General features: G+C 43.5%; 1 protein-coding gene across 6 annotated transcripts in view; it reads left to right on the top strand.

Moving 5' to 3' along the window:
• Nucleotides 1–3,026: 3,026 nt before the first annotated feature.
• Nt5c2 (5'-nucleotidase, cytosolic II) overlaps nucleotides 3,027–26,407 on the top strand; it is a 79,299-nt gene continuing 55,918 nt past the window's right edge. For 4 of the 6 annotated variants that reach the window (XM_028776220.1, XM_028776232.1, XM_028776225.1 and 1 more), the window contains exons 1-2: nucleotides 10,137–10,206; nucleotides 21,388–21,507. In XM_028776220.1, coding sequence (XP_028632053.1) covers nucleotides 21,407–21,507 — 101 coding nt within the window. In that variant the 5' untranslated portion in view covers nucleotides 10,137–10,206; nucleotides 21,388–21,406. Of the gene's footprint in view, nucleotides 3,328–10,136; nucleotides 10,207–10,873; nucleotides 10,891–21,387; nucleotides 21,508–26,407 lie in introns of those variants that run through there. The other 2 variants (XM_028776205.1, XM_028776215.1) reach the window with 2 other exon arrangements.

Here is a 26,407-nt window from a genome sequence, read left to right as displayed (position 1 = left end):
GGACCGCACCTGCCACTGTAAAAGCAAGTGAGGGAGTTGGTTAGAGACAGATGCTCTGAGGGTGGCTGAAAGGATTTGTGATCCTTCTTCCTGAGGCCATTGTCAGTTGCCTTGGATCAATTCTATATTTTTTGCAATAAATACTCAGGAGATTATTGTTCAAAATGTCCCCTTCAGCTAGCAAACAAAGAAGCCCACAGAGTCAGCTGTTGCCTGGGCAGCAGGCAGCCCAGAATAGTTTCAGATTGGCTGCTACCATGGTAACATTGATTTCAGTCACAAGCAGGCATTAGGTAAATAGTTAATGTTGTCAGAGAATACATGGATGGACCACCTGCCTCAGAATCACCTGGGAATTTATTTAAGTCTTCTGTTTTGTTTTTAAAACAGAAACCTTATCCCAGGGTATCTTTGAGCTCCAGATTTATTCCAGGCTGGCTTTGAACTTCTGATTGCCACTGTGGTATAAACCTTGAATTCCTAGGACTCAGGCCAGAGTTGTTTTTTTATTCTTAATTTTTAATTGGTTCTTTGTGATTTCACATCATGCACCCCAATCCCACTCATCTCCCCTCCCCTTGTACCCTTGTACCCGCCCTCCACCCTTGCAACCTCCCCCACAACAGAGAAAAGAAATCTTTGTGGAAGCTGTAGTGTGTCACGGTGTGTCCCACAGCATACGGACTTACTTGCTTACAAGTATTCATTGCAATGGCTTGTTCTGGTATGAGGCCTCTGGCTCCTGCTAGTGTGCTTCAGTACTGGATCCTCACTGGGACTTCTCTCCGATATTTTGTTGTTGCCCTGTGTCAATGGAGATCCTGTAGTTTTGGATCTGTAGGACCCTCCCCTTTATGCCCTCCAGCAGTTCATTGATGGGATAGATGTTGGGATGGGCCAGCTCAAAGCCCTGGATCTGCGCTGGACAGTCAGCCTGCTCTTATGCCCTTGGGTGTCTCACAGCAATGCCCAGCAACCAAGGCCAGCTCTACTGTGCTGCTCAGGTGAGGTGCAGGGCCCACTCTCCCAAGTGTTGTAGCTGGTGAGGGACATAGGCCAGATATTTTTAACTGGTAGAACTGGCACAGACTCTAGAATCTATGTTTTGGGAAACTTCCCCGGGGCCTAGAGCTATGGCTCAGTGAGGTGCTTGTGGCGTAAGCTTTAGCACCTGAGCTAATGCCCAGCACTCCTCTGAAAAGCCAGGCACAGTGGTGCACGTGTAATCCCAGTGGTGGAGAGATCCAATCAGTCCAGCAGAGTCAGTGAGCCCCAGGTCCCAGTGAAAACACACACACACACACATACACACACACACACACACTCCCCACAGAGGCACACACACAAACTAGGTGCTAGGTATTGTTAAAATAACTTTTATTCACCTGATGTAATTGTTGTCTCCTCCATCTGCTTACTGCCTTCATCTGCTAACCTGGGCTTAGTCCTGGAAGCTTCTAACCTCTGCACAATCTAATCTAGGCCTAGAATGTTTCAGCCTCAGAGATTTACTACTGAATAAGCTCACCCTTTCTTGTTCTTTCTTAACTTTAGCTGGCTGGTTCAATTCAGCGGTTCTGGCTCAAACTCTTCTCCAAGCTGACTGATTCAAACTGGCTTCTCTCTGAGCTTCTCACTTTTTGCTCTGTTTGGCCTCAAACTAACTCTGGCAATCTGTTCTAATCTTCTGGCTCCTTCTCATTCTCTGGCTCATTCTGTCTTCACTGTGTCTAGCTTGTTCTCTCTTTAGTTTGTCTCTGTAAAACTCTCCTGGTAAACTGCCCAACTGCCTCCCCTCCACCCCTCTCTCTCTTTCATTCTCCACTCTTATGCTGCCCCTCTTTCCTCTCTGTTCTTGTGGGAGTTGGGCATATCCTATTCTCTCAGATCTTACTCTGATTCATCACTTTGTTAGCCCCTCAATTAAACATCATTTTCAAACACAGGAGCTTCCTTCTACAAACTAAATTTACCTTCATTGTTTGGGATTAAAGGTGTGTACTAAGGGTGTGTCTGTATTCCAGTTTGATCACACAGACCTAGAAGGTCTTTGAATGTGATCAGAACAGCTACGTTGCTGGATTAAAATACATCTACAAGGTATGGTGACCCATGCCTATAATTCTAGCATTCTAGAAAAGCTTCAGCTAAATAGTGAGTTTGAAGCCACCTAGATTCCATGAGACCCTGACACAAACCAGGAAAAAAAGTTGTCCAGGCAGCCATACACATGGAAAGTGAGACCCGTTAAAGAAAAGACTGAGTCGCTGTTTCAGACCCCTCTCACCATTTTGAACTAGAGCAGCTTTCTTCCGTACTAAGGCCTGAAGTTTGTTGTTTGTTTTGGGATAGGGTGCCATGTGCCCGGCAGGCTTTTAGAGAGAGGGGTGAAGCTTGGTCCTCCTCACCGACAGGACTGATGATCTCTTATCTGCCCCAGGGCCACCATTCCTCCGTGTGGTGTAAGCCTATCTTAACTGGGTTTCCTGTTATGTGTGATCAACTTTCCTAACAGCTATGGTCATGAGTTTCCCTTGTACTCCCTGGGTTATGTAATCTACGTGTAAAATGTACAAAGTTAAAAGCAAGAAGGCTATGGCTGGCGGGCTGAGAGAGTGGATGGTGGGTGAGGTAAGCTTGTTTAAAGGAAAGCTGCAATGAGCAAGCCCTCCCCACCCCCCTCTTGTGACACCTTTCACTTCTCACAAACGTCTGTGTCCAGAAAACAAATTCATTGAATCTTTTATTTGCGTTTCTTGTCCCCAAAATAATTATATTTATGTAGCTTCCTGATCGTCAGCCAGGAGGTTGTTTACTGTTGTTGAAGTGGAACGCCAAGTTGGGAATAAAATCGTTGAGGAAACGCTTTCACTGACTAATAATAGAAAGTCTAAAATTACCCATATTTGTCATCAGATTGGCTTCCTAATACATGGGCAAATGCTCTGTACTTCCAGCATGCCTCAGACTTTGCTTCCCATCTGGGTACTGATTAACTGGTCAAGTACAGGGCTCAGGCAGACTCAAGTGCTTTGCAGGAGGCCTGCTGGTTCTGATTTCACAGTGAAAATCCAGCGACTTGTCACTTACTGTTTTAGCTTTGCTACTAACCAGGGATCTTGATTGGTTTGTTTTCTCCACCAATTAAAGAATTAAAAGGCAGGGCTGGAGGGGCGGGCTCAGCAGTCAAGAACATTCGCTGTTCTTCCAAAGGATGCTTGTTAAGGGACCCAGGTTTGATTCTCAACACCTACAGGCAGCTCATAACAGAATGCAGCTCCAGTTCCGGGCCATCCGATGCTGTCTTCTGGCCACAAAGGACACCAGGTAGTGTTTTCGGTGGCTTGGGATGGGTGCCCTTTGCCTAATTTTGGGTTGGACAGCTTAAACAAACAAAAGAGATTTGAAAGGCCCACAGCTTTGGATAAATACGTGTTTATGGTGGCATAAGACAGAACCACTTCCCTAATTTGACAAAGAAAGAAGAGCTGGTATGTTTATAGCTTTGGTTCAGAATTAGCCTTGTACCTACCAGACCAACCTTGACTGCTCAGCAGGAAACGGGGTCCTGCTGGGGGTAGAAAATGCCCTGGACTCCAGGCCCTTGTCTAGGTCACACTGGTGAGGAAGAGGCTGGAAGTTTGAAGTCTTCACTGTTTGTGGCCTCTTTCTCTGTCTTTCTGTTGGTCAGGGATCTGTGTAGCTCCTAGTCCTCAGAAGTTTCTGTGATGACACTCTGATCAGAAGCATCCGGAGGAGGAGGAGTTTCTCTCAGCCTACAGGCCACGGTCCATCATTGAAAGAAGGAAGGCGTGGTGGGAGCTGTAAATGTCCATGGCTTTTCTTCTCCTACCCTAGCTCTGAAATAATGACCTAGAGACTGGGTGTATTTGTGGAAAAGCTTCTTACACTATAGCTGGGCAGGGTTCTCATCCGTTCTAACGTGACCGTGCTGGCCTGCTCTACTTCCCAGCAACTCCCCAGCCCTGTGCTGGTGTTAGGTGCCATCTTAGTCTTGCTCTGGCTTCTCCTGCTCCAGCCATCCCCTCCTGGCCACTCTGTCATGGTAACCTCCTCTTGGTGACTCCTCCAAGTGAATTCCCTAGGCCTCCCTCTGGTCCCCATCAGAGACCCCCTCCCCTGGGACCAGAAGTCCAGCTTTAGTCTCTCCTGCCCAGCTATTGGCTGATCAGCTTTTTATTAACCAATCAGAGGTGATAAAAAAAATTTTTTTACACAACCTTGAGACAGGAGATGTTTGACAGTGCCAATATCTGAACTGCAACCAGATTTCTGGGGACAGCAATCAGCACCTGAATACACAGTGCACAAACCATCCCCCAACAAGAAACTCAACCAGGAACTTAAAGTAGAAGCCATAAAGACTGCTTGCCAGGTTCCTCATAAGGTCATGCTTAGTTAGCTTTCTTATACTGTCCAGGACTACCTTCCCAGGGGATGGTGCCGTCCACAGCCGGCTGGGACCTCCCACATCAGGTAGCAATCAAGACAGCTCCCTGCAGGTCGTTCTGATCCAGACAATCCCTCAAGGGAGGGCCACTTCTTTTTATTTTTTGAGACAAGGTCTCTCTACATAACTCTGTCCTGGAATTCTTTGTGTAGATCAGGCTTGCCCCAACTCACAGAGGTCCACCTGCCTCTGCCTCACAAGTGCTGGGATTAAAGATGTGTGCCACCATGTCTCTTTTATATGGCACTATGCTATACCAAGTTGACAATTAAAACTGACATTAAATGGGCACTTAGGGAGGAAGATTGATGATATATCAGTTCTTATTAAAAACAAATTGTACTCAGATTTCTGAGCAAGGGCTGATGACATCGTCACAGATAGAAGCAGGAATATAAGAATGAGAGGCGGGCAGGAGGGAGTGCTCAGCGGTGAAGAGCGCTCACTTCCCTTCCAGAGGACCTGAGTCCAGTTTCTGACACCCAAGTCAGGCAGCTCACAACTGTTTATAACCTCAGCTGCAGAACCCAGAGAAAGCTGGACATTGACCTAGTAATGGAGCTCAGTGCATTCACTTAGTATACACGAACCCCAGTCTCAGTACCTAGAAACACACACACACACACACACACACACACACACACACACACACACAGAGTCACTGTGTTGGGATTAAAGGCTTGCACTATCATCCCCAGCTGAGACTTTATATGATAGTAGGCTATGCCCTGTTGATAGTTAAAACTAACTCAGGACACTTATATAAAAGGCTATTTAGGGAAGAAGGCTAGAAAGGGTTTATGTAGGGGCTGGAGAGATAGCTCAGCAGTTAAGAGCACTGACTGCTCTTCCAGAGGTCCTGAGTTCAATTCCCAGCAACTACATGGTGGCTCACAACCATCTGCAATGAAATCTGATGCCCTCTTCTGGGGTGTCTGAAGATAGGGACAATGTACTCACATACATAAAATAAATAAATCTTTAAAAAAAATAATTTTGCTAACAGTTGTAGGTTGTCTCTCATGGTGTAAATCTCCAACAGGTTTTTACCTGATTCCAATAAATTACCTTTCATAACTCTGAGGTGATTGGCTGGTGGGTAACAAACTGTGGATCTGACTCCTACAGATCCTGTTTTATCCTTTGCGTTCTTCTCCATTGTACTGTAGGCCCAGTGCCACCATCAACGGGGCAGAGCTTTGGCTCTTTCTGGGACCCCCCACCCTCTACTTCTGTTGTATTGTAGTATAGATGACTGAATCTCGGGCCTTGCACATACTATATTTTGTAGTTGTTTGAACTCCTGGTCTCCCTCCTGAGTGCTGGGATCACAGGTGTGTGCCACTAGGCATACCCCTTAACATTTAACAGTTATTTACATCCACATGGATGTCTGTGGAGTTGGTTCTCCCCTCCTACCATTTGATCCCAGGAATTGAACTCGGGTTGTTAGGCTTGGCAGCAAGCTGCCCCTGCCCAGTCGTATATGGTGCCAGGATTTGTGCATGCTGGCCAAGCACTCTACCAACTGAGCTGTATCTTCAGCCCTATTTACTTATTTAAAGTTCATCTTCCAGATTGTCAGCAAATTCCATGAGGGCAGATGCTCACATCTGTGTTGGTCAATGTTAGGTACAAGGTCAGTACAGAACACACATTTGTGAAGAAGGTTTCTGCCAAGAAGCAGAAAAATTGTCAACTGAGCTGTGAATCTGCTCACAGTTTGGAAGAATCAAGGCTTATAGAACTTTGTATTTAAAAAGTATTGATTAGATGCAGAGATGGTTTGAGTGAAAGTGGTCCTGTAGACCCCTAGGAAGTGACATTACTTGGGAAAGATTGGGAGGTGTGGCCTTGTTGGAGGAAGTGTGTCACAGGGAGTAGGCTTTGGAGTTTCAGATGCTCAAGCCAGGCCCAGTGTCACTTTTTCTGCCTGCTTGCTTCCTGTGGATCTAGATGTAGAATTCTTGGCTCTTTCTCCAGCAGCCATGTCTGTCTGCATGCCACCATACTTCCTGTCGTGGTGGTTATGGACTAAACCTCGGAACTGTAAGACAGCTCCGATTAAATGTCCTTTATAAGAGTTGCCATGGCCATGGTGTCTCCTTACAGCAATGGAAACCCCAGCTAAGACAGAGGGAGAGATAGGACAGTCATGTGAGTATTTCAGCAGGAAGTTTGGTGCTAGGCCATCTAAGGCCACAGTGGAGTGGCTTTTTAGACCAAACAGTGCCTAAATTCTTCAACTAGTGTCAGATTAGAGATACTAAATAAGCCCCTTGTGATTCCTTGGCTTCACTAGTCCTCTGATAGAATCAGCTTAACTTGGCAGGAGTTCAAGGTTAACCACAAAGGAATTTAAGGCCAGTCAGGGTTATGTGATATTCTCAAAAAATATGTATGTGTGTCTCTGTGTATATATGTCTGTGTGTACATATATGTGCTGACATATATGTGTATGTTGTACATAGATATGATTTGTGCTAGTACATATAGATCAAGATCATTTTGTGTGTGGATATCTTGCTTGCATTTGTATATGTGCACTGCATGTGTGCTTGGTGTCCTAGGGAAAGAAGACATTGGCTCTCCTGGAACTAGAGATGGTTGTGACCAGGCATGTGGATGCTGGGATTAAAACCTGGGTCCTCTGGAAGAACATCCAGTGCTCTTAACCACAGAGCCATCTTTCCAGACACTATATTTTATATGCTTTTTAATATAAAATATACTTTAGTTGGGTGGGGGTGGCACATGCTTTTAAGAACTTGGGAGGCAGAGGCAGGTGAATCTATGAGTTCAAGGCCAGTCTGGTCTACAGAGAGAGATCTAGGATAGCCAGGGTTACACAGAGAAACCCTGTCTCAAAAAAAATTATATAGTACAATATTTAAGTGGTTATACACCCAACTTCATCTGTGTGTAAGTGTGTGGGTGTGTAAACCTCTGTGTGCATATAAATGTGGAGGTGTGCAGACCTGTGTGAGTGAGTGTGCACACCTCTCTGTGCACGTGTGTGCTTGTGTGCGTGGGCGTTGCAAATCTCTCTTTGTGTGTGTGTGTATGAGTGTGTGTGGGTTAGATGTGAATGCCAGCTGTTTTCTTCTATTGTATTCTACCTAATTAAAAAATTGTGTGTACGAGTGTGTGTTGGTGTGTGTGTTGGGTGTCCAGGGAGGCCAGAAGAATGTCAGATTTTCTGGAACTGAAGTTACAGACAACTGTGAGCTGCCATGTAGATGCTGAGTCTACTAGAAGAGCAGCGAGTGCTCTTAACTGCTGAGGGATCTCTCTAGACCATCAAGTAAAAAAAAAAATTTTTTTTTCTTTTGAATGTGTATGCTTGTTTTGCCTGTATGCATGACACTTGAAGTTTGCATCTTGGCACTCAAGGACAGTGGAGGCCAGAAGGGAGGGTCACATTCCCTAGAACTGGAGGTAAAGTCAGTAACTGGAAGGTCAGTCAGTGCTCTTAACTGCTGAGGCATCTGTTTAGCCCCTTCTACCAAATATTTTGAGATAGAGTCCCTCACTGAACCAGGCTAACTGATTGGTTAGACTGGCTGGTGGGAGCCCAGGGGCTCCTCCTGTTTCCCCCTCTTTGTCCTGACACACAGAGCCATGCTGGCTTCCTGTGGATGCTGACGGAGTAGAACTAGATCCAGACGCTTTAGTGGGAAGCACGTTCCTTCCTTGGCCAGCGCCCCAACCTCTTAGATTTCTCAGTTATAAAAGTAACACAATGTAGGAAAATATGTGAAGAAGTATAAAGAAAAGCCAGACATAGTAGCTTATGTTTATAATTGTAGCTGAGGCAGGAGGATGCCCATGAGTTTGAAGCTAACTGTTCTATAGAGACTCAAACAAACAGAAAAAGGAAAAATAAGAATAAAAAAGCATCTAACTCTTGTCACTGAAAGCAAACGATTGTCAATATACCCTGCTGTTACATACTTCCTGTAATCTCTGTGAGCACTCTCCTTTTTTCCTGTTGTGATTACGTGACATGTGTAGACAGCCCAGTACCAGTCTTTAGTCATAGAACTGGACATTTATTTACTTAGAGACAGGGTCTTACTTTGTAGGCCTGGCTGGCCTAGAACTTGCTTTATAGACCAGGCTGGCCTTGAATTCAGAGATCTACTTGCTTCTGCCTCCTGAGAGGGATTCAAGGTCAGCTTTAACCGCTCCAGGCCTACAAAACCAGGCCTCACAGAAATATACTGGCTTAAAGGTGGTGTTAAGCTAACTGCAAACTGCTTTACATGCCATGTTCTCATTTTGAAAAGCCTAATAGGTAAAAGGTCCAGGGTTTATCCCCAGCTGGCCTAGCCAGGGTGAGAGGCTCAGGAGGGGAGATAGAAGGTGTTAGCAGAGGCCTTGTTTTTAAAACCACCCTGCAGTTCAGGTTGACTGCAAACTTAGTGAGTCAATAGTATGTCTGCCAAGAACTTTCTTCTTCTTTTTTTTTAAATTTTCTTCTCCTTCCTCCTCTTTCTTCCTTGTTTTTTCCCCTCTCCCTCCATTGCTTCCTCTCTCCCCCCCCCTTTTCTTTCTTTCATTATGTTGCTCAGGTTAACTTCAAATTCTGAGCGCAAGTAATCATCTTGCCTTAGTCCTAGCATCTTCGGAAGCTACGACTTCGGGCAAGCCACTATACCCAGTGTACACTAAGAACTTTACTGCACAAATGCAAGGCTCTGTTACAAAGTGGAAGCCATAGTCCTGCTTGATTATGATGGTACTATAAAAACGTGGCTTAGTCTTGAATGAATCTGTCTAAAGAAAATCATAATCAAATCAGCCAAATGCCTGAGGAGAAAGACAAAAATCTCAGGATTAGGACAAAGGGAAAAACAATGGGAGAGATCAAGTATCCCCCAACTCGTGAAGATCTTGGGCAAAGTCCGATGTCAAAAAACCAGTAGATCAGTTTGTTTTCTGAGGCTTCTAGAATTAGAGTTTGGTCTTTGGAATGAACTCCAAAACTGCCCAGACTAAGGAATGCAATGTTCTGGATATAGTGGGTGGGCTGTCTTGTAGTGAAGTGCGGTAATGGGTGTCTGTTTATTCAACTACTACTATTTATCGTTTGCTATGATCCAGAACTAAGCCTGGAGTCTATATTGTTTCATTCTATCAATATTATCTCCGATGAGTCTACTGTGTATAGTCAGGTTCCTTGTTTGGCTCAATCGATAAGTAGTGAAACTAGGATTTGAACTCATTCTGATAAACCCCAAAGCTGGTCCCTAAGGCTACCACGGAGTTGAGTTTAAGGTCTTTCTAGGGAGACCCTCAGGTTCGTTTGTCTACGAGACTCAGCTGCTAGGCGTAAGGGACACACTTAGAGAAAGCCTCCCGCAGAGTAGGCGGGGTCACCTAAGGTAGGGGCGGGATAGCCAGCACTATGCCGAGGGAAGCAGGCAAAACGCCAAGAGGTGGTTATCCCAAGGAAATGGATAAATTGTTAAAGTGTATCACCCTCGCAGCTTTGCATCCCCGGGAATTCTGTGGTTGGAAGTTCCCCGAGCCCGGTAGGGGCTGAGGCCGGTCAATCCGCCAGGGAGCTTGCCCGCGGCCAGATTCTGCGGCGGAGACCGGGTAAGGAACAGAGCGCCGGTCCCTGGCGGGGCGCGAGCTGGGGGCGGTGCCGGGGCGGCGGGGGCGGGGAGGGCGCGCGCCGAGGCGGCTGCGGCAGTTGCGCGCTAGGATTGCTGCCGTGCGGTGGGCCGGTGAGTACGGCGGCCCCCGCGGCGGGCGGGAGGGGGCTTGGAGCGGGCGGGCGGCGAGAGAGCAGGCTGGGGAGGATGCGCGACCGAGCGCGCGACCCCGCGGCCCCCGCCGCCCGCCCGGGCGTCCCTTTCCTCAGGGCACTCTATCCCGGCCCGGATCCGCCCGCGCGCCCGTGGCCTCAGCTCCCCGGGGTGGCGCGTGATCCGGCCCGGGCGCCCCCGTCCCGCCGCAGCCCCTTCCTCGCGCGGCGGCGACGCCCCCAGCCCACGTCACGCTCGCGCCATTGTTTCCCAGCGTCCGCTCGCTGGGACCCCGCCTTTCTCGCGGAGTGGGCGGGCGGGTGCCGCTCTACGTTTCCCTCGTCTGTCTCTGCAGGCAGCCTGGCCTCAGTTCTCCTCGTGAGGCGGGCGCGTGGCTCCCCTCATGGGCTGCGAGCCTGGCAGGGTTTGGATCTGCCCGCGGAATGGCCCACGAGCCAGTTTTGTGGTGCGCGGTACTTCCTGGAAAGCTCACATCAATTGCAAGTCTCCCCTAAAGACGTTTGGAGGCGGTTTGTCCCTCGCCTTTTTTCTGGGGCCCCCGAAGCCCTGCAGGGCGAGATGGAGAAGTGGGGCCTGTTACAAGAACGGCGTTTTGAGCGGTTGGCTTTGCCCGGCCGCAGCCTTTAAAAGCAGTAGATGAAGGTCTGTGTCGGATTTGTTTCACAGCCTGGGTAGTAGAGGGCTGTTCTCTAATTGAGCACTCTGAAATGGCTAGTCACTCAACACGGTTGCGTGTTCACCACCTCTCTGCGCGCGCCCGCCCCCACATTGTTTCATAATGACCGTAGACTATAAATTTTTCTTAAGGGATGCAAATTCCTTTGGCCATCATTTGAAGGGGGAGGCTTTTAAAACAGTGCCATTTATTGTAGACGTAGTAAGTACAGAAAGGCTTCAGGTCTTTCATATAAGTCACCTTAGCATTTTCCATCAATGGCTAAGAATTTATTCAAGTAAAGAAGACATCAGGGCTTGAAGATTCAGGTCAACAAACTAGCTAGCTAAAAATTGAAATAAAATCTTTGAGGCTGCCTCGCAGTGGCAAGGTGCTTATGCTGAGCTGTTGATACATAGATCGATGCTTCCATGCTTACTTCTGAAGAGTGTTCCTTTACAATATGAGCCTGTTTGTGGGCTTTGAACAGACTCTGTATCTTAGGGCCTCAAACTTGGGATCTTTCTCTCCCAGCATCCCTAACAGGTATTAATAGGCTTGTTCCACCATGCCTGGGCTTGAAAAACTGTTTTAAGCTTTACTCTTACCAAAAAGATTAAAAAACATAAACAAAATTCAGTGCTATTGGTTCTTGCATTATTCTCAACCTAGAAGTTAGAACCAGCTAATCTGTAAAATAAGATGTCCTTCAAGGTTCCATTGTATGAAAATGTACAGCAAGCCAGAAGCTCGCCTTACTAGATGACATACATCTTCCTGAAGAGAGCCAGATTTTGGGGGACTGTTTAAGAGGAGAGTATCATTTATGTGACAAGACTCAGCTGTATGAGGAAACTAGTGCCCCAAACATGGTGTTTAGAAAAAGTCCATGTTGATGTTGTTATTGCTGTTCACTTGGTGTTTGACTGAGACAGGGTCTTACTGTGCATCCCAGGTTATCCTAAAAAATTCTTCAGTCTTCCGAGTACTGTGCACACACTTTTTGGCCTGTGTCTAGTCTAAACTGTAGGTTCTCAGTTTGATGTGGTGGTTCACTGGAGAGGAGAGGCAGTCTGCCTCTGCCTCCCAAGTGTTGGGATTAAAAGGCGTGCGCCACCACCGCCCAGCTAAGATAGGAGCCTTTTTTAGATGCTCATTTTGTGTTCCTCTTCCTGGGGTCCAGCACCCACCCCTACACCTAGAATTAGCTGTGTAGTTTAGGTTGGGCTGCAATTTGGGATCCTTCTACCTCAGCTCTCCGTAGTGTTGGGATTATAGGCATGTGCCACCATGCTTGCCTGGACATGAAAAAAAAAGGGGGGGGGTACTTTTCCCAAAAAGCAAAACAAAAACCAACCTGCCTAAATCTTACCAAGATATTTATGGTTTACAGCTTTTTGAGATAAGGTCTCATTTTGTACCCTGGGCTGGCCTCAGACTAACCTGCATAAGCTTCTCAAGTGCTTGAATTGCAAAGTGAGCCACCATGGTTGACCTCAAACGTAGGTTTTTACTTAGTGATGACTGATTGCTATGTACATCCTGCTGCTGGACTTGATCTAATTTTCCTTTCTGGATGCTTTGAAACAGGCCTTTATGCACTGTAGTAGGCAGTGCCTGGCACGCTGCTTTCAGTAAATGTTTGTTGATGTGATGTTTTTAGCTTTTGTGACAACATCCACTAACATGAGATGCTAACTCCCACCAGGCATGTGTTAAGCGACAAGTGAGTAGTAAGAGCTGTGCTTTCAGCCAGAAGACAGCTTCACGGACAGCTTAAGGGCAGTAGTGCCAGATGAAGCCAGACATACATGTTCTGGTGAGCTCTTTACAAGATAATGTTACTTGGAGTCTTTGGGGCTAGAGCAGAATGAATAAAGAGAACCCCTCCCCTCTTTTTAAAAATAAAATGTGGGAGGCAGGGTGGGTTGAATGTTTTAGGTTCAAACCCGAGGATGTTAATTTCATTAAATGAAGTTGGTGACAAATTATCATGGAGTACTAAAATTTTGCCATTTGACCATTACATATTTTTTATGTTATATTTATTCATATTTTACGTGTTGAGTGTTTTGCCTGCATATATGTACACCACTTGTGTGCCTGATGTCTATCAAGAGCAAAAGAGGGCATTGTATTTCCTGGAACTGGAGCTAAGATGGTTGTGAACCACCATGTGAGAGCTGGGAATTGAACTCAGGCTCTCCTGAAGAGCACCAAATGTGCTTCATCACTGAAGCCCCACCAAGTCTTAAATGATTGATTTTTTTAAAGGGAGGGAGGGGAAAGGGGCTTGAGATGGGGGTTTCACTCAATCTTAAACTGGTCTGGAACTTAGTAGTTCAGGCTGGCCTCCAACTTGCAAATCTTTTGCTTCAGCCTCTTAGGGTGAAGGCCAACATGCCCTGTTTTATATAACTTTATTGATTGAAATTTGATTGCATTCTATAGTGGTTGATTGCAGAAGTTTGTGGAAAATAACTAGCAATAAAACAACAAAAATCCAATAGCAGTAACAGAAGCCCCCCCCCCCCCAGTATCAAGGTAGCAAAAATCCTCCCCCTTTTTATGCTGAATACAGAATCAGAAAGATTAAGTTGATGTGGAGACTATTGAACTGTTTATTCTACCATTTGTGCGTCTCTGTTGGCTGGGAACCATTGTTAGGAATGTCAAATGAAAGAGCCTGTGTGACAGGATCTACATTGGAAAATCTGGCACCTGAAACTTAATAGCTTCTTTAAAAAAGTGAGACCAGCCGTGGTAAAAGGAGGAAGATCAGCGGCTTACGGTTGCTGGTTACAAATGGAGTCATGACACCTTGCCTCCAAAACCACACAGACATTTTAAATGTTAGTGGGCTTTCAGTTCAGATGATCAGTGGAATGCACTTTTTAAAAAGTGTAATAATTTATTTAATCTGTTTCTTTTTTGTTGAGAATTTCGTATATGAGTACTGTATTTGTAAAACCTTCCTCTTCCTTTACTCCCCTCAACTCCTTCCAAGCACAAACCTCATTCTCAAGTACATAGTCTCTTATTACTGTTACATTGTATGTATGTACAGATTTGTAAGTATAATCTGGTGAGTTCGTTTACACTAGTGCTCATATCTTTATGTGTTTAGAGCTGACCACTTGGAGTTGAGTAACATGTCAGGGGGCTCATCTCTAGAGAAGACTGATTCTGACTTTCTTACCAACCATTAATTTCCTTTATTACTTCATATATGTGGGGCTTTGGAACTTCTCCTCAACCAATGTTGGCATGTCAGTTGGTAGTGATATTTTTCAGGTCTTGTTTAGGCAGCCATTGTTGAGTGTTCATGGTGCAGCTTTCCTGTCACATAAAGGACACTGTCTCACAGCTGACATCATGGTCCTTTGGCTCTTAGAATTCCTTCCTTTTCCAAAATGTTCTTGAGCCTTAGGTGTAGAGATTGTGTGGTAGACCTATCAGTTGGGTCTGGGCACCTGCAGTCTGTTGTTCTCTGCATTTTGAGCTGTTTTTGTGGCTTTCTACAGTGGTCCCTGTTTGCTGGGAAAAAAAAGAAGAGCTGCACTTCCCTCTGAGAGTAAGGACAAGTGTTGAGAGTGTAGTTAGAACTTACGCTGTGTAGTCGGTTCTCCTCTAGGTTCCATGGCTTCACCAGGCACAGCTCGTTAGCTAGGATTATATCACCAAACATGGATTCCCTCCTGTTGAATGGGCCATAGTCCAATTAGACAGCTGTTGGTACCGAGGTAATTGTCACTATTGCATCTTTAGTGATAGCTTGACATTTGGTCATGTTTGTGTTTCACAGGAGTTATATGGATTGCTTTTCTCTCTTGACAGCTTGCATTACTCCTTCAGGTACTGTGAGAGCTAGTCCTTGGGGAGACTTCCAGGTCATTTCCATCCCATTTCCTCCAACTCTTCAGCAGTAGGGTCTTACCTTCGATTTTTGGGAGGCAGTCAAAGGCTTCCATTATTTTTTAGACTTGTGGCCAGCAACTTCAAAGGAAGTTGCTTATACCTGGTACTAGGGTTTTTGCTTGCTAGTCTGGCTTCTAGGGGTAAATAAATGTTTTTTAAAGTTCCTTGTATATAATGTTGTTTTTCTGGTACTAGGGGCGGGGCCTTGCGCATGCTAGGCAAGTGCTCCACAGCAACATGTCCCCAGCCTTTTTCCCCACTTGTAAACTTCGTATTTTGCTAAGGGGTTTCATAAGTTGTCTAGGCTGATCTCGACATTGCCATGTAGCCCAGGCTAACCTTGAACTTAGTCTACCTGGTTTCAGTCTTCAGAATAGCTCCAATTACAGGCTTTTGCTGCCAGACCCAGTTTAAAGTTTTTTTTCTTTGGGCCAGAGAGATGGCTCAGAGGGTAAAGACATTATCCGTGCAAGCCTGACAACCTGAGTTTGATCCCTGTGCCCCACGAGGTGGAAGGAGAGAATTAACTCCCACAAGTTGTGCTCTGATGTCCATATGCATCCTGTGGCAAAAGGGTGTCCCAACCCATGATAGATAAATGTAATAAACAATTTTGTCTTCCATCCCTTCCTTTTTACCTTGTTCTGTTTCTCTTCAGACACACCAAAGGGACATCAGACCCCATTACAAATGGTCGTGAGCCACTAGGTGGTTGCTGGGAATTTTAACTCAGGACCCCTGGAAGAGCAGTGCTTTTAACCACTGAGCCATCTTTCCAGCCCCTGTTTTGCTTCTTTAAAGTACATTTTATTTACTGTGTGTAAACACACACCAAAATGCATGCCTACATAGGAACATGTCTTTGTGTACACATAGGACAGGGAACAACTTGTGGGTATTACTTCTCCCCCTCCACCATGTGGGACCCAGAGGTTGAAGTTAAGTCAGAAAGCTTGGTGGTGAACAGCTTTATCTGCAGAGTAATCTAGATGGTCTGTTTTGTTTTGTTTTGTTTTGTTTTTGAGACAGGGTTATCAACAGTAGCCCTGCCTAGCCTGGAATTCACTATGTAAAATAGCCTACCTCACACTTGAAGTGATCCTTGTGGCTGCCTGTAATTGACTCAACTAGGCTGGCCTCCAATTCCAGGTGATCCACTGTCTTTGCCTTCTAAGTGCTAGTGTTCCAGGAAGTGCCACCATGCCACTCCCTTTTCTTTTAAACAATTCTTCTCTTGATCCTCTACCTGGTAACTTACTCAATTTTCTGTCACTGATTTTTGTTTTGTTGTTTGTTTTGTTTTTGAGACAGGCTTTTGCAGAACCCAGGCTACCTCAGACAATCTTGAACTCCTGTTCCTACTTCCTGTCTCCCAAGTACGGGGATTCGCACCCAGCTCTGGAACTGATTTCTAAGGCCTCTTTCAGTTATGGTGTTTCGAGTAGCTTGTGTGGTTTTCATTATTTTTTCTTATGTATCAATTTTACATTTATCCCAACTTTTCATTTGGACATCTTAATTCTGTAGAAAATTACATGGTGGTAATGAACTCTTACATCTTTCACCTGGATTTACCAGTAAACAGCATCGGCCATTGTACTACTTTATACTTTTTACATATAATTTAAATGGTTTTTTAAAATTTATTTATTTTGTGTGTACATGTGGGGTTGCATTGTGTAGAGATCTCTCCTTCAATCATGAAGGCTCTGGGGATAAACTTGGGTTGTCATGCTTGGCAGCAGATCCCTTCCTTTACTGCTGAGCCATCTGCTTGGCTCTACATACATTGTTTTAAATTTAGAACCACTTAAAAATAAGTTATAAAGGCATTTTACTCTTGAAAATTTTGTTGTGAATATCATAAGTAGACTGCCCTACAAAACTACAATACTACTGTCACTTTAAAAATTAGTAGGACATTGAACTGGGGAGATGGTTCAGTTGATAGTTGTACTAGTGGTTCTTCCAGGGGACCCAGGTTCAGTTCCCAGTACCTCCATGGTAGCATACAACTATCCCTAACTGTAGTTGGAATGGATCTAATACCCTCTTCTCATCTCTTCAAGTTCCAGTTATGCACATGGTACAGCCATATATGCACACAAAACATCCATACACATAAATAAAAGTTTTAAAGATGAAGGTGTAATATTATCTAATTTTCAGCTAATGCTAAAAATTTCTTGGTGCTGGAAGTATATATACTTCAGTGGTAGAGTGCTTGCCTGGAATGCATAAGATTGTGGCTTTGAAAAAGCCTCAACAAAGAAAACTAAACAAACAAAACTCATAACTTACTTGTCCTAGTAATGGCCTTTGTGGTTAATTCTCATTTCTAGTACTGGTTGAAACTTTTTGGCATGGGGGTGGTGGTGGTCTGTTTTTTGTTTTCTGTTTTGAATCAAGGCCCCACTTGATCTCCCTCCACAAGGCCTCCCATTATCTCCCAGGTTGACAAGTCTGGTCTGCTTTTGCTACTTTAGTTGCTTAGGTCTGTAGGTGATGTCACTGTAGTAGTTTCTGGCTACTAGTCCAGGATTTAGTCATTGGTTGTACTTAGTGTCCTTTAGGTTTGTGTGTGTGCCTATGTACAAGTGCACGCTGGGGATTGAATGTAGGGCTTTAGACTCTACCACTGAGTCCCGTCCCCTTACTTACTTTTGAGGTATAGCCATCTAACTTTTTGCTTGTTTTCTTGATGTTGATACATTTTGAGTATAGCTTCATTTTGTTGAATATCTTTCAGTTTGGATTTGCTCAGTAATTTCCTTATGTTTAGATTTAGGTTAAATGTATGTGTTTGAAATAAATGAAAAGTTAATATAATTATGGACTGTGTCGTTTTTTGGTTTTGTTTTTTTCTGAGACAAGGTTTCTCTGTGTAGCCCTGGCTGTCCTAGAACTTGCATTGTAGACCACACTGGTTTGGAACTCACAGAGATCTGACTGCTTCTGCCTCCCAACTGCTAGGATCAAAGGTGTGCACCACCAACACCCAGCTACGGACTGTGTTTTCTCTTTATTTTTGTATTTTTGGAAAGGTTTTATAAATTATGCTTTCTTATTTGAATGTATAGGCAATGCTTTCTTCTGTTTTGTTTGTCTTTAACATAGTTCTCCAGTAGCATTTGTTTTATACACTACCTTCCCACCATTGTAGTTGACATAAAACCAGACTGCAAGTTAATAAGGACAAGATAGGTCTCGTTATAATGAGACAGGCAGAATGTGGAATGTGAAAGTTTTGGTTTGTTTTTTATTTATTTAATATATCAAGACAGGGTCTTATGCAAGCTAAGCTATTCTCAGATTCTCTACATAGCTGAGGATGACCTGAAATATTTTGGTTACACCTGTGAGTGGTGGAATCCAAGGCTGCACCAGCATACCTGGCATGGTGGACTGGACACGGAGTTTTTATGCATGCTAGGCAAGCACTCCATTAACTTTAGCTGGGAACTGACTCCCTTTGTAGCTGAAGATGACCTTGAATTACTAAACCTGCTCCCACCCTGAGTGTTGGGATTATGATCCTGTATCACCACAGCCGTTTATATGGTGCTGGATTTTTAGCCCAGGCCTCTAGTTAGATAGGCACTCTTAACTGGCGTGTACTCCAGTCTTATTTTATTTTTGTTTTGTGTTTGTTAAATTTATATTCATTTTTGTACTTTATGAGCTTTGGAGGTCAGAAGACAACTTGGTATCATTTTCAGAAATGCCATCCTTGTCCTTTGAAACAGGGCCTCTTGTTGGCCTCTGTCCAGTGGGCTCCAGGATTTAACCTCAGGTCTCATGCTTTGTGCAGAGGCCCCAAGTATTAAAACATTGTAGGTTCAAGCATTCTAAATTAAGCACTTTGCATGTCAGCCACTAGTTTTAGCACCTTATGCTTCTCCTTTTTTGAAGATGGAGTCTCCTATATTCCAGGCTAGCATGAGACTTGCCCTGAAGCTGCGGTTGGCCTTGATATCTCCCTCCTTCCTACCTTTACCTCTAATGTGCTGGGTTACAGGCCAATGGGTCCTGCTAAGTTAGAAGTTCAGAGTAGAGATATAGGACAAGGCTGTTGCTTGAATCAGAAAAACTATCAAGGCAACAGGAACTGCATCTCTCACTTGACAGACTCTTCTGAGCTTTGTTGTCTTCCACCAGAGAACAAGGGGCCTTTGTTCTAAAGCCTGATGTTGAGAGGTTAGCAAAATATTACTACATTTATCAAGCCAAGATTTGAACACATTTGTGAACCGAGGGTAAGATTTTTGCAGATTTTACTCAGAGCATTAAAAGAATACTTGGGCAGTATTTTTGGGTCTTCAGGCTTGTACACAAATCAGCTTTTGAATACAAAAAGCTTTAAATATAGAGGGTTAGCACTTCATTTATTTCACATATTTACATGTGGTGTGTGTGTGTATGTGTGAGAGAGAGAGAGAGAGACAGTGTGTGTGTGTGAGAAAGAGAGAGAGAGAGACTGTGTATGTGTGTGTGTGAGAGAGAGAAAGTGTGTATATATGTGTATGAGAGTGTGTTTGTGTGTGTGTGAGAGAGAGAGAGAGAGAGAGAGAGAGAGACAGGGACAGAGACAGAGACAGAGCGAGTGAGCGAGCGAGAACACTAGTTGGCAGGTCTGTTAGAAACAGGGTCTTCCACATTATCTCAGGCTATTCTAATTCACTATGTACACTAAGGCTGGTCTTGAACTTTTGTCAGTCTTCCTGCCTCAGCCTCCCAAATGCTGGTATTACAAGTATGAACTACCATTCCCATATATGGGAGGAGTACATGTATCTTCTGTCTGTATTAAGTTTGCTGTGCATGATGATTGGGATAGGGCTGAAAATAGAGTGTCAATTTCATGGGACTTATAGTTAAAAGAGAGAAAGAGGCAGACAGGGACACTGAGATACTGATCAAAGGCATACTAGCATTTGGAAATGTTATATGCAAAAATATGTGTACTGTTCCTAGGCCTATCCCTTTTGAAATTTGTTAGCCATCTCTTTGGTATGCAGATGCCAGGCCCAAGGTTCAATCCCTAGCGCTGAAAAGAAAAGGGGCGGGGTCAAAAAGCTGGTGCTCATGACTTAACTACAATGAAAATTGATTTTTTGTGATTGAACCCAGAGCCATAAATGTTCTAGGCAGGTGCTTTTCTATGGAGCTGCCTCTGGTCCCACCCTGTGAATTATGCTGGATGATTAACGAGAGATGTACTAATCCGAGTATAGCAACAAGTCATCAGGAGTTGGCTTGATATGTCCATTTAGCAGAATAATAGTGTGTTGGTTCTCTCCTAGGGCCTGTGACCTCTCTAGTCTCATGAGAGACTTTCAGGCAGCTGTACCATTGTAAAGTTCTATGTATAGTAGGGACTACTCAACAAAAAATCTGTGCCACTGAAGAATCTCACCCCTTAAGAATCTTGTATATGGCCGGTCAGTGGTGACATACGCCTTTAATCCCAGCACTTGGGAGGCAGAGACAGGTGGATTTCTGAGTTGGAGGCCAGCCTGGTCTTCAGAGTAAGTTCCAGGACAGCCAGGGCTACACAGAGAAACCCTGTCTCGAAAAACACAAAAAAAACCCCAAATAAACAACAACAACAAAAAAATCTGTATATGATCTTGAGGAGAGGTGGATTTCATGCAGCCTTCAAGTCTTCCCTCCATGAAGGAATGTCAGTAGGCTTGAGCTCTTGATAGTCTTTGTTGGGGAGATACCAAATCCGCAGTGGTTCATGAAGGCAGCTGTTACGGTGAACCTGGAGGACACAGCTACAACTTTGCTTTCTTATGTGAATATTACCTGAATATTTTTTAACAACTACACATTTGGTTTATCTAGAATTGGCTTACTGTCGTGATATTAGCATGTTCAGAATGCTATATTCTAGATGTTTTCATAATACTGGTAGTTTAATAAAAATGTAACTCAGTTGTAGAATACTTGCTTAGTTATGTGAGGCTCTGCGTTGATCTCCAGCAGTAGTAAAAGCAAAACAGAGCAAAATGTACAAGTGAACACTTTAAGGAAAGTGAGATCTAAGAATAGCCTAGGTATCAAAGTACTTAATGCAAAGATACTCAGCTGTCTGCTCTGTCCTGCCCTGATGGTTTTCCTAATGTGATGAAAGGTGTATATCTTAACAGCAGCAGGTTTTTTTTTTTTTTTTTGGTTTTTTGAGACAGGGTTTCTCTGTGTTGCCCTGGCTGTCCTGGAACTCACTCTGTAGACCAGACTCAGAAATCCGCCTGCCTCTGCCTCCCAAGTGCTGAGATTAAAGGCGTGTGCCACCACTGCCCAGCAGCAGCAGGTTTTTTTGTTGTTGTTGTTGTTGTTGTTGTTGTTTTGTTTTTTTTTTTTGTTTTTTGAGACAGGGTTTCTCTGTGTAGTTCTGGCTGTCCTGGAACTCACTCTGTAGACCAGGCTGGCCTCGAACTCAGAAATCCTCCTGCCTCTGCAGCAGCAGCAGTTTTTAAAAAGGATTTTTTAAAAAAAAATGGCATGTTAGTATATCAGTGCCAATATCAAACTACTAAATTGTTGATTTTCTTTTCTAGAATTCATCATACAAATAAAATGACAACCTCCTGGAGTGATCGCTTACAGAATGCAGCAGATGTGCCTGCTAACATGGATAAGCATGCCTTGAAAAAGTATCGGCGAGAAGCTTATCACCGGTAAGATAACTTTATCCTCAGAACACCTCTAGGAATCGTACACTTTCTACTCTTATTCTTCAGGTGATGGAATTAATATACAGAGCTGTTAAGTAATTTATCACAGAGCATATAGCTAACTTGTAGTTCAAATCAAGTGACATTCAGGCTTTTAACTGCAGCACACCGGTATAGCTACTAATAAAAATCCTGAAGAAAGTCTTAATTTGCTAGAAAATTGCACCTAGTTAATTGGATTAAAATTTCTTTTTACCTTTTTTCTTGATAGTTTGATGTAGCCCATGCTGTTACTGAACTCGTATCAGTCTCCTGCTTCAGTTTGTTAAGAGTCGTGCAACCACTACGTCTAGGCTTCTTTCTCTCTTTAGAGATAAGATCTGCTGTGTTACTCAGGCTGGCCTCTGCTGTGTTGCTCAGGCTGGCCTCTGCTGTGTTGCTCAGGCTGGCCTTGAATACACAAGCTTAAGTCCTTCAGCCTCAGCCTTCCAAGTAGCCAGGACAACAGATATTGTCATGCCTAGCTAAGATTGAAATTATTTTTTAAAAATTGTTTATGATGATGATGTGTTTGTGTGTGTGTCCATGCATGCATGTGGCCATGCCACAGTGCACATGTAGAAGTTAGAGGACAATTCTGTGACTTCTGTTCTCTCCTTCCTTCCATCTTTATGTGGTTCTGCGGTTTAACTCAGGTCACCAACCTTACACAGCAACTGCCTTTTCCTGCCGAGGATGAAATACTTAACTGTTGCTTGCTGTAAACTGGTTATAACTTTTAGACAGAATTTACAATTCTGGTTACTCAACCCAGGTGTGGTAGTACATACTTGTGATCTCAGCACTTGGAGGATGGAAGAACAGAGGGTCGTGAGTTCAGGGCCAGCTTGTACTATATGAATCATTGTCTCAAAAAGATAAAAACATAACATACAGAATAATAATTTTGTTCATAATATTAGTATTTATTTTAAAAGTGTTACACATTTCTGACCCTGGCTTTTTACACAGAGAAGAGTGGATATCTAGCCTGGTTAGTAGTCGGTATTTATTATTAGCTGAAGATACTTCACTAATGGTAGATCACTGTGTAGCATTTCTGGGTGTTAGGCTATTGTTCCTGAAGCCCTGCAAAAGTCAAACATTTCTGGTTCCTGTCAAGTCTCCAGATTACATAGTGGGAATTGATGACTCTCCTTCCTGTGTGCTGTGTTGGTATATGCCATAGGAATTCAAGTATAGAACAGAATTTTAAAACTTTTAAATATTTATTGTATTATTGTGAGTGTATGTGATATGCATGTGTGAAAGTGGGTGCTCATGTATGGTGGTCACAAGACAGTGTTGAGGAGTTGATTCTCCTCCTGTGGTTTCCAGAGCTTGCATTCAGGTTACTAAGGCTTGTACCCAATGAGCCATCTCTTGGGCTTTAAGACAGCATGTTTATCTGTATAAAGAAAACATAGGGGATATGGATATGGTTCAGTTGGCAGAGTGCTTATCTAACCATACAGAGTCCTGGGTTTGATCCCTAGCATAGTTCAAATTGAGCATGGTGGCACGTGCTTGTAACCTCATTACCCTGATGGCAAAGACTGAGGACTAAAAAGGTCAAGGTCTTCCTGAGCTACATGAGATCCTGTCTTGAGTGAAAGAAAATATAGCACAAATATTCTGTTGAATGAAGGTGTTCTATATATTTATGTCTCATTATTTGGTTAGTCTTTAGGCTCTAGAGCAATGATTTTCAACCTTTCTAATACTGCAACCCTTTAATATAGTTGCCCATGTTGTGGTGACTCTAAACCATAAAATTATTTCTAAAATTATTGTTACATAGTAATTGTAATTTTGCTACTGTTACTTAAGTGTAACATAAATACCTGATATTCGGGGTATCTGATATGCAGGGTATCTGATATGCAGGTATCCTCCAATTCTGGAGGATACATTTGAATGCAGCCGTTTTAGCAGGGAAACAGGGCTTAAGTTACACAGTGAAGAGAGATAAACATTAACATTTCTAGCAGACATCATCTGGCAGTCATCCTACTTGCATGCCATAACTCACATACATTTCTGACTCATCTAGAATGGTATTTTTGTAATAATTTAGATGGATTCCACACCCTAAATTTTTCATAAGGTAGGAGTAATATGAAACAATGGAAATAATAATAAAACATCTCTCAAGTTTTACAACTTTTTTTAAACTAGGGCTCGCTCACTATCTGGGTCATACCCTGAATATGCTCATAACCTTCCTACCTTAGACTTCTGATTGGTGGTATTTTAGGTGTATTCCAGAAGGCCTTATTAAATTCATTTTCAAATTTTGATTGTTGGGTTGTTAGTTTTTGTGTAATGCAGGAGTAGTGTGATATGATTCTACATGTTAGGTAAATACTATCTTGGGGCTTGAACCCAGGACTCTTAACACAGCTATATCACTCTGTCCTAATAAATCACTTTTTAATTAAAAAAATGGTTTCTTGGACTCTTGCAAGTATTCACTTTTTAAAAATTATATGTCTATTTCCAAAATTGACAAAAATTGTGTATATGATTTCAAACATTTTAAATAGGTATGCAGTGTGGAATGACTAAATAAAGCTAGTTAATATGCATTAACTTGAGGCTGGGGAGAGAGCTCAGTTGGCTGGGTATTTGCCATGTTAACATGAGAACCTGAGTTGATCTTTAGAACCCACATTAAAAAAAAGTTGGGTCTGGTGGTACAGTCTGTAATCCCAGCACTGGAGAGGTGATTGTAGGATTCACAGACCTCTCTGGCCAGCCAATCTAGTTTATTTGGTAAGCTTTAGGCTGATGAGAGATCCTGTCTCAAAAACTGTGGTAAATGACACCTTAGGAATACTGTCTGAAGCTGATTCCCAGCCTGTCCATGGGCACATGCCTATGCTTGTATTTTTGTGCAGAGAAACGTATTTTTATGAACGTGCATGTGTGTGTTAACTGTTTTGTGGTAAGAACATTTAAAGTCTCTCAGTAAGCTTGCAGAGGCTAAAAGAGGAATGTCAGGAGTCTTGGCTACATAGTGAGTTCAAGGCTAGCCCGGGCTACATGAGACCCTGTCTTAAATAACATCCCCCACTCTGAAAGAAAAAAAAAGCAACAAAGATTTCTCAACCATTTTTAAGTATACAATATTTTATTATTAACTATTATTACATTATGAAATACATATCTTGAGCTAATTTTCCACACAATATTTTATTTAATGAAAAGTTTCAGACATGAGTCCTTGCTTCAGATATCCCCTCCACCCCTTTACCCCCCAAATTTAATTGGTCCAGCATGGTGGCACTTACCTGTAACCATGGCACTTGTGGGGAAAGATGAGGAGTTCAAGGCCAGCTTTACCAAGGTCAGTTTGAGGCCAGTGTAGGCTTCATAAGACTTTCTCAAATATACAAAAATTTAAAAAACAAAAATTATTTAGTGATGATGTGTGACACTATTCCTGGGGAGATAACAACAAACATCTACTCAACCCACATAGGGAACTGACAACAGACTTAAGTAAGGGTACCATCAGAGTCCAACTTAGTGAGCCAGTGAGTTTTATTGGGGTTACTTACAGGAGCAGAAATGAGTCAAAGGCAGTTCTCTCCAAAAGCCTACCCCAGCATAGGCAACAGGTTTTGAAAGCTGAGAATCTGAAGCTCACTGCATAGTGTATAGGCAGCTAGAAAGGTTGGAAAATGTCTACTTGAGACTATTCCTATGGTCTAAGCCTTTCCTAGGCAGCTTAGCTGGTTTGAGAGTGTTGTAGGCAGTTGAGGTGGTTTGCTTCTTTCAGCTGCTCAGCCTATTTGAACCTGTTTGTAAGCAGCTTCACTTGTTTGAGTGTATCTCTTAGTGGTCTGTAGTATAAGCAATTTAAGTTTATTTCCAGTTAGCTTACAAATAAATGAGACTCAGACTATGGTTATTTTATTTGGCTTTGACCATTACTGGAGGCGGCGGGGCTGGGGGGAGGGGGTGGAGGGGGTGGAGGGGAACGGGACAGGACAGGACAGGACACCTAGTAATCTACTCTTCTAACTGCCGGGCTGGCTACCTCCCCGGAGGTGTATCCCAGATACTTGATGTATCTCCTAGCCATGTCTTCTTATGGTCCATCTCCCCTCATGAAGGCTTCCTTTTCTCTCTTGTTCTTCCTTTTTCTCCTGGTCTCTTCTCCTCCAATCAGGTCACTCCAAACCCACCTACCTCTAATCCTTCCAGTAATTGGCTGTAGCCAATTTTTGTTGTTGTTGTTTTCGAGACAGGGTTTCTCTGTGTAGCCCTGGCTGTCCTGGAACTCACTCTGTAGACCAGGCTAGCCTCGAACTCTCGAACTCAGAAATCCGCCTGGCTCTGCCTCCCAAGTGCTGGGATTAAAGGCGTGCGCCACCACCTGGCTTTTGTTTTTTTGTTGTTGTTTTGTTTTTTGGCTGTAGCCAATTTTATTTAACCAATAGTTTTAAATCAAGGGTCAAGGTTTGCACAACAAAAGCTTGAAAACATAAAGAGTCACTCATAGCCCTAGACCTTTGGTATAAAACTTAACATTACAATGCATAACAATTGACCAAATCTCAACAATGGTCCTTACTCCTTATTTATTTATGCTTAGGAAATAAAGGCTCTAATGAGCATGTTAGGTTTCAGGGACTTCCTGAAGTGTTGGAGTTATTTTCTCTCTGAGCCTAATTAGCTTCCCTGCAGGATTGAATAGTTCACCTACTTTTAGAACATTCTGTACATTATCAAGCTTTCTTCCAAGACAGAAGATTGGAAGACATTTCCACAGAACAAATTAAAAACCAGTTAGTTTTTTCTATTTTTCTTCTTTTCCTTCCCTCCACTCCCATCCCCTCCCTCCCTCCCTCCCTCC

Source organism: Grammomys surdaster, unplaced genomic scaffold (genome assembly GCF_004785775.1).
Source record: "Grammomys surdaster isolate TR1022 unplaced genomic scaffold, NIH_TR_1.0 66, whole genome shotgun sequence".
Lineage (NCBI taxonomy): Eukaryota > Metazoa > Chordata > Mammalia > Rodentia > Muridae > Grammomys > Grammomys surdaster.
This window is presented reverse-complemented; position numbering and strand designations above follow the sequence as displayed.